At 41.2% G+C, this 12,952-nt stretch overlaps 1 protein-coding gene across 2 annotated transcripts in view; it reads right to left on the bottom strand.

Moving 5' to 3' along the window:
- Positions 1-1,258: 1,258 nt before the first annotated feature.
- The window catches only part of LOC126418837 (alpha-tocopherol transfer protein-like), a 146,632-nt gene continuing 134,938 nt past the window's right edge, over positions 1,259-12,952 (bottom strand). For both annotated transcript variants that reach the window (XM_050085814.1, XM_050085815.1), the window contains exons 6-7: positions 4,511-4,613; positions 1,259-1,571 (exon numbers count right to left, since the gene is read on the bottom strand). In XM_050085814.1, coding sequence (XP_049941771.1) covers positions 1,420-1,571; positions 4,511-4,613 — 255 coding nt within the window. In that variant the 3' untranslated portion in view covers positions 1,259-1,419. The remainder of the gene's footprint in view (positions 1,572-4,510; positions 4,614-12,952) is intronic.

The following is a 12,952-nucleotide window of genomic DNA, read 5'->3' as shown; positions in this document are numbered from 1 at the left end:
ATATCATCCTACATGAGTCGATGGCAACACTGTTACTTGCGTGAATGTCGTATGACAATCCTGGCTGGGATATCAAATAGGATGGCTTCAGCCGCCTGTCGAAAAAGACGTTCTTGTTACATGCATACCACTCCATTTCCTTGCAGATATATGAGAACCACACTTTAAATGTATTTATAGGGTGTAGGTGAGTGTAAAGGATGCCTGTATAGTGTTAAGTTTTTGTTATATGATAATGACTGTGTCGTAAATGTATTTTTAGGGTGTAGGTGAGTGTAATGGATGCGTGTATAGTGTTACGTTGTGTTTTTTTATTTTTTATTTACAAGTCAAGTTCCGTAAGACCAAATTGAGGAGCAAATTCCAAGGTCATGGCACGTGTCAGTACATGAAATTACAACATAAAAGTAATAACAGATAAAAATAAATGTTCATGAACCTGAAAAAAGTCAATCCATAAGTGTAAGTAAACGCTATCAGCAATATAATAAGTTTCAGCTTAATTTTTCAAGGAACTCCTCGACAGAACAGAAGGAGTGGCCCATGAGGAAACTCTTCAGTTTCGATTTGAAAGCGCGTGGATTACGCTAAGATTTTTGAATTGCATTCCCACTGCCTTGTTATTGTTGCACACGTAAATTGTTCAGTGATAACAATTTACGTGTGCAACAATAAGAATGCAGTGGGAATACTTTACTTGTGCAACAATAAGAATGCAGTGGGAATGAATTTACATCTGTTGGACGAATTTTATGAAAACAAACACTCGAAACCGACGTTTCACACAAGTCACATGCAACGAAAATCTGTAACGCAACCATCTGTGTGTGGCGTGTTTATAATTATGTATTATTTATATTTTAGGATAATTAATCTGTAAAAAACACACCACATGTCATAAAGAAAGCATGTAAACCGTCTGAGGATGAATCACAACGATTCGAAACCGATAACGGTACCCTTTGAATAAAGGAACTGAAAGTAAATTTGTGGCTAATTGCTGTCCTAACACCATCAACATTTGTCAACGGGATAGAAGCGAGAGGATTCAAAAATTGGTACTAAGCCAACATAAAATGGTCCGGGCCCTGAAAGCCAACACAAATTGACAACAGGTATCAGTTTCGGAATGACTTCTATTAAACCTCAAAGCTCGTCGTTGCAATATTAATATTCTGAATTGGGACTTGCGGGGACAGTTATCAGCCTATGTGTTAGAATTTCAAAATAGTGATTGAAATTTAGATAATAAAATTAGTTCTACTCAAATGCATGTCTTTATTTTTGATATTTGCATGTAAACACACATTTAATGATACATCATATTACGGTCTGATTTCATTCGATTCGGGAAGATATGTTTATACGGTAATTGAACTTAAATAAAAGAAATTAAAAAAAGGAACAGCCGGATGGCACTCAGTCCACGGTGAGCTGCCGGAAGGAGCCCTCCAGGCCGAAGAGGTCTGTCTGGGACTTGGGCTTGCCCGGCCGCTTCGACTCGTCCACGACGAACTTCTCGTCCTCCCTGAAGTAGGCGGCGTGCGACTCGAGGCGCTTCTGGCACGCGGCTGCGGAGATAGCAGGAAGCATTAAGAGTGTGCGGCGCAGCTGGGTCTGCGGACAGGGACGCGAACTGGAGGCTGGAGGGACGCTAGGAGAGTGGTACCTGCAGGAGCTGAACAGAAATTTTTTAGAATTTGAACCCATTTTAACTGTTTTTCGACCGTGACTGTCTCAAGGAATATGTAAAGGTTTTTTTTAAATTACTGCTACCAGTCACAAATTTTGTCACCTGTTGTATTACTTATTTGTTTGGCGACATGTTTCGATGTAATACTTCATCTTCAGGCTAGATGGCATTACAAAAACAACTTTACAATAAGGCCATATTGACGTTACATAGTCTTTTCGTAAACGCTGTGGTCATCCTGCTCAATTTGTAATGTATTCTGTCTACCTACATCTGTAATACTATAAGAAGACATCCAGAATATAAAAACTGGCATATTTTGATTATTTTCACTCCATTATGTCATATGCTATCATATTTTGGGGTAACTCCACAACAAGAGAAAAAATTTTTAGAGTACAGAAGCGTATAATAAGAGTAATGAGTAGCGTAAATCCAAGAACATCGTGTCGAAATCTATTCAAAGAATTGGGCATATTAACCACAGCTCCTCAGTATATTTATTCCTTAATGAAGTTTGTTGAAAATAATACATCTCTTTTTCCAACTAACTGCTTAGTACACAGTATCAATACTAGGAATAAGAATAATATACATAAAGATTTAAAATCACTTACTCTTGCCCGGTAAGTAGTCCAGTATTCAGCAACGCATATTTTCAATAAGTTACCAGCAAACATTAAGAGTTTAGTTTCAGACAAGGCACAATTTAAACATAATTTAAAAGAATTTTTGGTGGCCAATTCCTTCTATTCCATACATGAGTTTCTCAACAAGTGCAGTAGACCATTTTAACGAAAATTATTTTACTTTAATTTTTGACAATACTTGGTTGTGAATGATGGATGTATGGAAAGCAGATGTAAGTCTTAAATCTGTAAATAGTCGAAGTTTAATTTTAAATCTTGTACATAATCTGACTGTTTTTAACTGAGGATCACTGAAATGAATAATTTACTTTAATTTTTGACAATACTTGGTTCTAATAGCCAAGAAACTAGCAAATGTCTGAATGATGGATTTAATGAAAGCAGATGTAAGTATTAAACCTGTAAATATTATAAGTTTACATTTAATTCATGTACATAATTTTACCGTTTACTGACTGAGGATCATCAAAATTAATGAAACTCAGGTTTTTCTAATTACATTTTTTGTAATGTGTTTATCTGACATGTTCCACACCCAGGAGGATTCCCTCTTTTACGGGTCTATGGAATGAATAATTAATCTGATTTAATTTATGACAGGTAAATATCTGGCGCCCACATAGATCGATAGTCAAATCGAAACCAGCTGTATTTCGACCGCCATCTTGTCCACTGCAGTACAGAACTGTTTGTGATCGTGTTTCCAAGTAACTGCTAAGTTACTGACAATTTGTGAACAGTGGCCAGCAGAGCCACGGAAATGGAGGCATCCCAGCGCATCACAACGAGATTGCAACGCCAGAAGAAAAAAGCGAGTGACCGTTACAAAATATTTTCGTGCAAACACCAGTCCAACTTACAAAGTTACATCACCTCTTGCTAAGTTTTCTCTTCTTCCACAGGATGACCACAGCATTTACGAAAAGACTACGCAACGTCAATATGGTCTTATTATAAAATTGTTTTTGTAATGCCATTTAGCCTGAAGATGAGGTATTACTTCGAAACATGTCGCTAAATAAATAAGTAATACAGTAGTTGACTAAGTTTGTGACTGGTACCGGTAATTTAAAAAAAAACCTTTACGGAAATTTTTTACTTGTTAGGGAAGCTGTCGGCGAAAATCTATATCGGGATTCTTAATTTTATTCATAATTTGGCAGTGCGGACGTGTCTATAATGAGTACATACATACATCTGTCACACATACTCGTCCTTAAATGTGTTGTAGTTTTTGTTCTTGCCTTTGCGGTCTTCAGTCACGAGACCGGTTTAATGCAGCTCTTGACACTAGTCTGTCCTGTGCAAGTCTCTTCATCTCTGTATAACTACTGCTACATACTTCCTTCCCGTTTTTGAATCTTGGTCTGCCTCTAAAATTTTTGCCCGCCGCGACTTTCTACATTACCAAATTGACGATACCTTGAATGCTCATGTTCTCAACGAATCCCTTCTTTTAACAAAGCTGTGCGACAAAATTCTTTTCTCTCCAGTTCGGTTCTGTACACCTTTATGGATTACCTGATGCACTCATCTGAACACAAGACTTCTTCTGTTGCGCCACTTTTCAAAAGCTTCTGTCCCCTTCTTGTCAGAACAACCGAGCGAAGAGGCGCAGTGGTTAGCACACTGGCCTCACATTCGGGAGGATGACAGTTCAGATCCGTGTCCGGCCATTCCAGTTTACGTTTTCCGAGGTTTCCGTAAAGCGCCCCAGGTAAATGCCGGCATGGTTTCTTCTAAAGGGCGTGGCCTGTTTCCTTCCTCATCCTTGAAACTATCCAAGCCTGTACTCCATCTCTAATGAACTCGATGTCGGCGGGACGCTGAACCCTAATATTTGTTCCTCTCTAAATGATCTGAATCGACTATCGTCCACGTTTCACTACCGCACACGGTTAAATTCCAGTCAAATACCTTCAGAAAAGACTTACTGATACTTAAATGCATATTCGATGTCTTCAATACTATTTTTCTTGCTACTCTCAGTCTGCATTTTACATCTATTCTACTTTGGGCATCGTCAATTATGTTGTTGCCAAACTAGCAGAACTTCTATACTATATCTGGGCTCTCAAATAAAATTAGAGCCACAATGGATAAATGGCACGTTCATTTAAATAGTTTATGGTTATGATGCCTAGCATGAAGAAATAATAAGTAATACCTGCGATTTCATCGAATGTTCCAGCGTCTCCACCATACTCCTCTGGTAAAGAAGACTTCGGGAAGAAGTCCAGAAGCGTGTCTACAGTCGTATGTAAGTGTATCTGCAACCAACAATACAAAATATTGTTACCCACAGTTTACTATACGTTCAAATATAATATACTTATCAACCCTCTCCAGGTTTCATATTCATTCAAATGTAACATGATTATCAACCCTCTTCCACAACATACCATAACAGTCAATTATATATGACACTAACGCGTGATAATGGTTATTCAGTGAATATTTGCTGTGCCACACATCTCATAAAAAAATAAAATATTGTGACAAAGATTTTCGATAACTCAACCCTTCACAAGAAATGCAACAGAAAAGTATTTCTTTCTTGTAATTTTCGTCTACATATTTCGAACCTCTAATGTGTCCTCACAAAATGTTATGTTTTCGTATTAACGAGCACCCAACTATCTAGACCTTTAGAGTCAAAAGTATACGAAAAGTAAACATTCCGACAATGCATACTTATTTACGCTACTGGCCATTAAAATTGCTACACCAAGAAGAATTGCAGATGATAAACGGGTATTCATTGGACAGTAATTTTATACTAGAACTGACATGTGATTACATTTTCACGCAATTTGGGTGCATAGATCCTGAGAAATCAGTACCCAGAACAACCACCTCTGATACGCCTGGGCATTGAGTCAAACACAGCTTGGATGGCGTGTACAGGTACAGCTGCCCATGCAGCTTCCACACGATACGACAGTTCATCAAGAGTAGTGACTGGCGTATTGTAACAAGCCGGTTGCTCCCCCACCATTGACCAGAAGTTTTCAGTTGGTGAGAGATCTGGAGAATGTGCTGGCTAGGGCAGCAGTCGATCATTTTCTGTATCCAGAAAGGCCCGTACAGGACCTGCAACATACGGTCGTGCATTATCCTGCTGAAATGTAGGGTTTCGCAGGGATCGAATGAAGGGTAGAGACACGGGTTGTAACACATCGGAAGTGTAACGTCCACTGTTCAAAGTGCCGTCAATGCGAACAAGAGGTAACCGCGATGTGTAACCATTGGCACCCCATACCATCACGCCGGGTGATACGCCAGTATGGCGATGACGAATACACGCTTCCAATTTGCGTTCACCGCGATGTCGCCAAACACGGATACGACCATCATACTGCTGTAAAGAGAACCTGGATTCATCCGAAAAAATGACGTTTTGCCATTCGTGCACCCAGGTTCGTCGTTGAGTACACCATCGCAAGCGCTCCTGTCTGTGATGCAGCGTCAAGGGTAACCACTGCCATGGTCTCCGAGCTGATAGTCCAAGCTGCTGCAAACGTCGACGAACTGTTCGTGCAGATGGTTGTTGTCTTGCAGACGTCCCCATCTGTTGACTCAGGGATCGAGACGCGGCTGCACGATCCGTTACAGCCATGCGGATAAGATGCCTGTCATCTCGACTGCTAGTGATACGAGGCCGTTGGGATCCAGCACGGCGTTCCCTATTACCCTCCTGAACCCACCGATTCCATATTCTGCTAACAGTCATTGGATCCCGACCAACACAGCAATGTCGCGATACGATAAACCGCAATCGCGATAGGCTACAATCCGACCTTTATCAAAGTCGGAAACGTGATAGTACGCATTTCTCCTCCTTTTACGAGACATCACAACAACGTTTCACCAGCAAGGCCGGTCAACTGCTGTTTATGTATGAGAAATCGATTGGATACTTTCCTTATGTTAGCTCGTTGTAGGTGTCGCCACCGTGTCCAACCTTGTGTGAATGCTCTGAAAAGCTGAATATTGGCATATCACAGCATCTTCTTCCTGTCGGTTAAATTTCACGTCTGTAGCACGTCATCTTCGTGGTGTAGCATTTTTAATTTCCAATTGTGTATATATTTTTCCTTGTTGTTAGCGGAGACTCTTGCGAAAATTTTGTTGCACATTCACTTATTGCAATACTCCGTCTTTTTTGAACCCACTTGTTATTAAGCTTCAGAAAATGTAAACAAGAGGTAAAAACACCCTACGTAAACTATCCGTCAATTTGGCAAAAAAATTCTGGTGGTAAGTTCCTATGGGTCCAAACTGCTACTTGGCTTACACACTACTTAATCTAACTTAAACTAACTTACGCTAAGGACAACACGCATACCCATGTTCGAGGGAGAACTCGAACCTCTGACGGGGGGAACCGCGCGAACCGTGGCGAGACACCCGAGACCACGCGGCTACCCCACGCGGCTAAAAATCATGGCTTTAACTTGTAAATATCAAAACGTAAAATCATATTGTGTGTATCACACAGTGAGGCGACAAAAGTCATGGGATAGGGATATGCACGTATAGAGATGGCGATAGTACCGTGTACACAAGGTGTAAAATGGCAGTGCATCGGCGGAGCTGTGATCTGTACTCAGGTGATTAATGTGAACCTTTCAGGCATGACCTTCCACCAGGGACAACGCATGGGCCGTCGGCCTTCACTTAAGGATCAAGAGCAGCGGTGTTTGCTCAGAGTTGTCAGTGCTAACAGACAAGCAACACTGACTTAAATAACCGCAGAAATCAATGTGGGAAGTATGACGAATGTATCCGTCATGACCATGTGCAAAATACGGCCTTAGTGGACTATGGCAACAGACGACCAACGCGAGTGCCTTTGCCAACAGCACGACATCGCCTGCAGCGCGTCTTCTGGGTTCGTGACCATATCGTTTGGACCCTAGACGACTGCAAACCATGGCCCGGTAAGATGAGTCCCGATTCCAGTTGGTAAGAGCTGATGGTGGGGTTCGAATGTGGTGCAGACCCCACTTAGCTGTCGACCGAAATTTCCAATAAGACACTGCGCAAGCTGGGGTTCGCTGCTTTACTACGAGTGAATCTATGTGAAGATTCCATTTCGCGGCGAATCGACGAGGCTTAGAATCTCGCTGGAAGTCCCCTGCAGCAATATTGAGCCATGCTGCCTGTATAGCCACCCACAATTGCGGAAATGTTGCTGGTGCTGGATTTTGTGGACGAATTGAACTCTGGATTATGTCGCATAAATGTTCAATGGGTGGCCAAATCATTCGCTTGAACTGATCAGAATGTTACTGAGACCAGCTTGCGAACAATTGTGGACCACTGACATGGCGCAATGTCATCTGTAAAAATTCCACCGTTGTTGGAGAACATGAAGTCCATGAATGACTGCAAATGGTCTCCATGTAGCCGAATGCAACCATTCGCAGTCAATGATCAGTCCAGCTAGACCAGAGGATTCAATCCATTCCATGTAAATACAGCTCACATCATTACGGAGCCACGATCAGCTTGCACAGTGCTTTGTTGACACGTTGGGTCTATGGCTTTGTGGGCTGTGTGTCACATACGAACTCTGCCATCAGCTCCTGCTAACTGAAATCGGGACTCGTCTGACCAGGCCACGGCTTTCCAGTCGGCTAGGGTCAACCGATATGATCTCGAGCCCAGGAGACGTGCTGCAGATGATGTGCTGTTAGCAAAGGCACTCGCTCAAATCAAATGGCTCCAAGCACTATGTGACTTAACATCTGAGGTCGTCAGTCCCTTAGACATAGAACTACTTAGACCTACGACTGCTACGGTCGCAGGTTCGAATCCTGCCTCGGGCATGGATGTGTGTGATGTCCTTAGGTTAGTTAGGTTTAAGTAGTTCTAGGTTCTAGGGGACTGATGACCACAGATGTTAAGTCCCATAGTGCTCAGAGCCATTTGAACCATTTGAACTTAAACCTAACTAGCCTAATGACATCACACACATCCATGGCCGAGGCAGGATTCGAACCTGCGACTGTAGCAGCAGCGTGGTTCCGGACTGAAGCAAAAGCACTCGCGTTGGTCGTATGCTGCCATAGCCCATTAACGCCAAATTTTGCGCCCTGTCCTGAAGGATACGTTCGTCGTACATCCCGCATTGATTTCTGAGGTTATTTCATGCAGTACTGCTTGTCTGTTGGCACTGATAACTCTACGCTAACATCTCTGCTCTCGGTCGTTAAGTTAAGCTGACGGCCACTGCATTGTCCGTGGTGAGAGGTAATGCCTGAAATGTGGTATTCTTGGCATACTCTTGACACTGTGGATCTCGGAATATTGCATTCCCTATTGATTTGCAAAATGGGATGTCCCATGAGTCTAGCTCCAACAACCGTTCCTGGTTCAAAGTCTGTTAGTCCCTGTTGTGCGGCCATAACCACGTCGGAAACTTTTCCATATTAACCCTGTGAGTACAAATGACAGATCCGCCAATACACCGCTATTTTTTACCTTGTGTGCGCAACACTACCTCCATTTGTATATGTACATATCGCTGTGCCATGACCTTCGTCACCTCAGTGTAACTTTACAAAATAAATACAACTAGACGACTACATCAACAATTTAATATCCTTATTTCCAGTTCATTCAAGAGTTGCGTCAATCCATTCAAAGAAATCTGTAGTTTCGGGGGGAAGCTTGTCTGCTAGAGCTTCAATTGGAGTAACTTCGTGGATTTTGAACCGAATCTATTAACCGTGAATTTTTGTTTTGTAAATAAAAACAGCCTTTTATTGCTGCACTATATTTTATTTCTCCCAGACACGATTCGCATTTTTAGGTTTAAGGCATCTTCAGTGGAATCTAGAATGATACAGTTTTATTTTGATAAGTGTTATTTGTAGATTATAAAACAGTTCACTCAAATGTTTTTTATTTCAGTCTTTGATCACAATATCAGTTCTTTTGACGATGACCGGTTTCAGTCAGTAATGACCATCCTCAGATCTACAATATAAAAATATATACACCTAGTGAGCAGTGTGTCTTCCAACACAATACAGCATTACGTATCACAGTATACTATCACACAACCAGGCAAATGTACAGATAAAATACGGTAAAACGTACCTTTTTCTACACTGTGTCCGAAAATGATAAGGCCGTAAAGTGTCAGACCTATTATCTTTATATATGTCGTTTTAATAATTGTATATGGGTATTGTATTCGTCTTTTACTGTATCACAATTGGTTTCTATAATAGGTATCAATACTTAAAAGTCTGCTACATGTATTTTACCTAATGTTTTTTATGTTCAAAAATGTTGAAATGTGTGTGAAATCCTATGGGACTTAACTGCTAAGGTCACCAGTCCTTAAGATTACACACTGCTTAACCTAAACTATCCTAAGGACAAACACACACACCCATGCCCGAGGGGGGACTCGAACCTCCGCCGTGACCAGTCTCACAGTCCACGATTGCAGCGCCTGAGACCGCTTTTTTTGTTTTTGTTTTTTCTTTTTGTTGGATTTTTTTTTTTTATTTCGGGTCTCTTTCCTCCCCTTCAACCCGTCCTTTACGCTCGCCAAGTGTTGCGTTCTCGGCCTGGCTTCTCCGCCTTTAAAGAATGAATGTAACTTGATGATGTGGAAACACGCTTCTTCTGAACGACAAACGAAGTATGCCCCTTCTGTTGCCTTTGTTTGCAACATGGCTTGAATAAAAATAAATGTAAATTCCATTGAGAAGGCAGTCACATAATTGTTATGGAAATGTAACTGCATCTGTAAATTTCGTTCTCCGTGCGCGGAAAAACGGAAAGAAGCAACTCATTATTGCTGATCAGTAAAATTTCCTTTTTCAGAAGGTAATAAAGTAAAATAGGCTTATTCTGCTTGATTTTACACATAATTAACGTAAATGTGTCTTATTGTGAAAAGAAAAGGAAAGAAAGACAGAAACTAAATAAAGGGTGTTGTGTCTTTACAAGACAGCCTAGACACAATGAGAGGAAGCCGAAAGGCACGCACTAAGCTAAAGCAGGAAGGCGTGAGGTCTGAAACAGGATACGTAATGAATGCTATAAAGAAAAGTACGTAGCTTCTGGAATACTTAACTTTAATCCATCCTTTTGGTACATCTGGAGATTGTGGCGATACAAGTGAGACTCTTTAGATACATGCAATGTTACTAATGGCGCCTTGCTAGGTCGTAGCCATTGACTTAGCTGAAGGCTATTCTAACTATCTGCTCTGCAAATGAGCGAGGCTTCGTCAGCGTGCATCGCTAGCTACGTCGTCCGTACAACTGGGCCTTGTGGTAGCGCTCGGTCTGCTATCACACAGTGGCGACACGCGGGTCCGACATGTACTAATGGACCGCGGCCGATTTAAAGCTACCACCTAGCAAGTGTGGTGTTGGTTGGTTGGTTGGTTTGGGGAAGGAGACCAGACAGCGAGGTCATCGGTCTCATCGGATTAGGGAAGGACGGGGAAGGAAGTCGGCCGTGCCCTTTGAAAGGAACCATCCCGGCATTCAAGTGTGGTGTCTGGCGGTGACACCACAAAGGGTTTATACCAGTTTCATCACTGTGCTTCACCGAAAACAGAGTAATAGATACACATAAGCTTAACTGGTCTATACTGATGGCTAATCCCTCGCGGCGTGTTTTATCAGATTATGTTTATTACGTAAATGATGTCTTCATCCAAGCCCACAGTAGCGAAATCTATGCAGGATCTAGGCAAACATATTTCTGGTGGCTACCGTACTTCAGTAGCCAGTTGTGAAAACGACTGTGTGGACGATGTGGCCTATTCTACACCTTATTTTAGATCTATGTGACGATGCTGTGCTGAATATACTTATATGTTTTGACGATGCCATTTCGGTCTTATCACCTTAGGACATGGTGTAGGAAAAAGTACGTTTTACCGTATTTTATCTGTACATTTCCCTGGTTGTATAATAGTATACTGTGATACGTAATGCTGTATTGTGTTGAGAGACACACTGCTCACTAGGTGTATATATTTTTATATTGTAGATCTGAGGATGGTCATTACTGACTGAAACCGGTAATCGTCAAAAGAATTGATATTGTGATCAAATACTGGAATAAAAAACATTTGACAGTTTGATAGTATTGGATCACTGTTCATATACGCGACTATGTCGCAGCTGGTGAAACAGTCCACTCTCGTTTCCTTTGTAGGTAAGTGATTAGTTACAGTTCTTCGACTTTTTGGTTGGCATCTGCGTTTCCTGTCATCTGGTTATATGCTGGAGGTTGCACCACAACTTCATTTACGAAACATAACGAAGTTTATATGTTTCAGGTTCGGAACATAAAAGGTGCTTATGTTCCGTAAATTAAGTTGTAGTGCGACCTCCAGCGTGTGACCAACTGAGAGAAAACGCAGATGCCAATCAGGAAGTCGAAGAACTGTAAGGACTCACTTATTCACACATAAAACGAGACGTCAACTGGTTTATAACCTACAAATAAGACAAATCAAAACAAAACTGCATCTTTCTAAATTCCACTGATAATGAGTTAAAGCAAAAAAGGCGAAAAGTGTCTGGTAGAAATAAAATACATTGCTCTTAGTGTATAGAAAGTCCTAAGTTCCTAACGGAAGAATGGTTACAGTGATATGTATACTATTTGAGCAGCAATCAGGAGAAGGATCAGGTTGTTGTGGCCGAAAAAACTCATAGATCACTTGCCACTGGCTTCTCCGCTGATTTGAAATGACACAAAAACAACAAAGTTTGCTTTAAAAGCTAACTGTGTCGTGTCGTCGACGACTCATTATAGATGGGGTACACAAAATGATACGTGGAAAACGAGACGAAGTTAAAAGAATGATGTAATAAGGTAAAAGATAACGACACAATGCATTTTCTTTAGTCCTACGGTGAGAAAATTAATCTACAGGCTTCTGGGATTAGAATAATAATAGAGATGTTACGCAGGTGTACAAATAAGGAGAAATGAATGCTTTGGCTAGACAAGATGCGTTTTATTCCTGTTCCGAACAGCGTAAAATGAAGAAATGTGGGCGTATTCATCCTACACGTCATAAACATACTGGACTAATTTAAAACTGTTCTGTCGCAAAAGTACTTAATTTTTTTGTACGTCAAACCAATGCATTCAAACGCAAATCACATTTGTATGAGATGTAATTCGTACACGTTGGTAGAAGTACGATTCTAACTTAAAAGAAAATAAATATGAAAACCGAGTGGAAGAACTACCCATAATCACATTAACTGGTCAAATAACTCCCCTTCTTTGTGAGTTGTGTTTCTGCTCTTTGCGTCAGTGTGCTGTGAGTCCCAAATGTAAATTTACGAATTGATAGACGAAGACGAAGTATATAAAAACGAAGGTCAACGAGCGTTTGACATCACGGAGGTAAGCAGCAGCCCAAGGACAGGTAGGCTACGAAGCGGTCACAGGCAGCAGAGAAGTGAAGGCTACTGAAGGCAGTATCGGTGAGCATATACAGTCAAAATCTGTTTTAATCACGGTAGGATTAACAGCTAATGAATTTCAGAGCGGGAGACGGAATTACACATAAAATGTTTACGATTTTGCAGTAGTCTCTCATAATATC

Source organism: Schistocerca serialis, chromosome 9, assembly GCF_023864345.2.
Source record: "Schistocerca serialis cubense isolate TAMUIC-IGC-003099 chromosome 9, iqSchSeri2.2, whole genome shotgun sequence".
Taxonomy (NCBI): Eukaryota; Metazoa; Arthropoda; class Insecta; order Orthoptera; family Acrididae; genus Schistocerca; species Schistocerca serialis.
The sequence above is the reverse complement of the archived record's forward strand: the minus strand, read 5'-3'. Positions and strand labels throughout refer to the sequence as shown.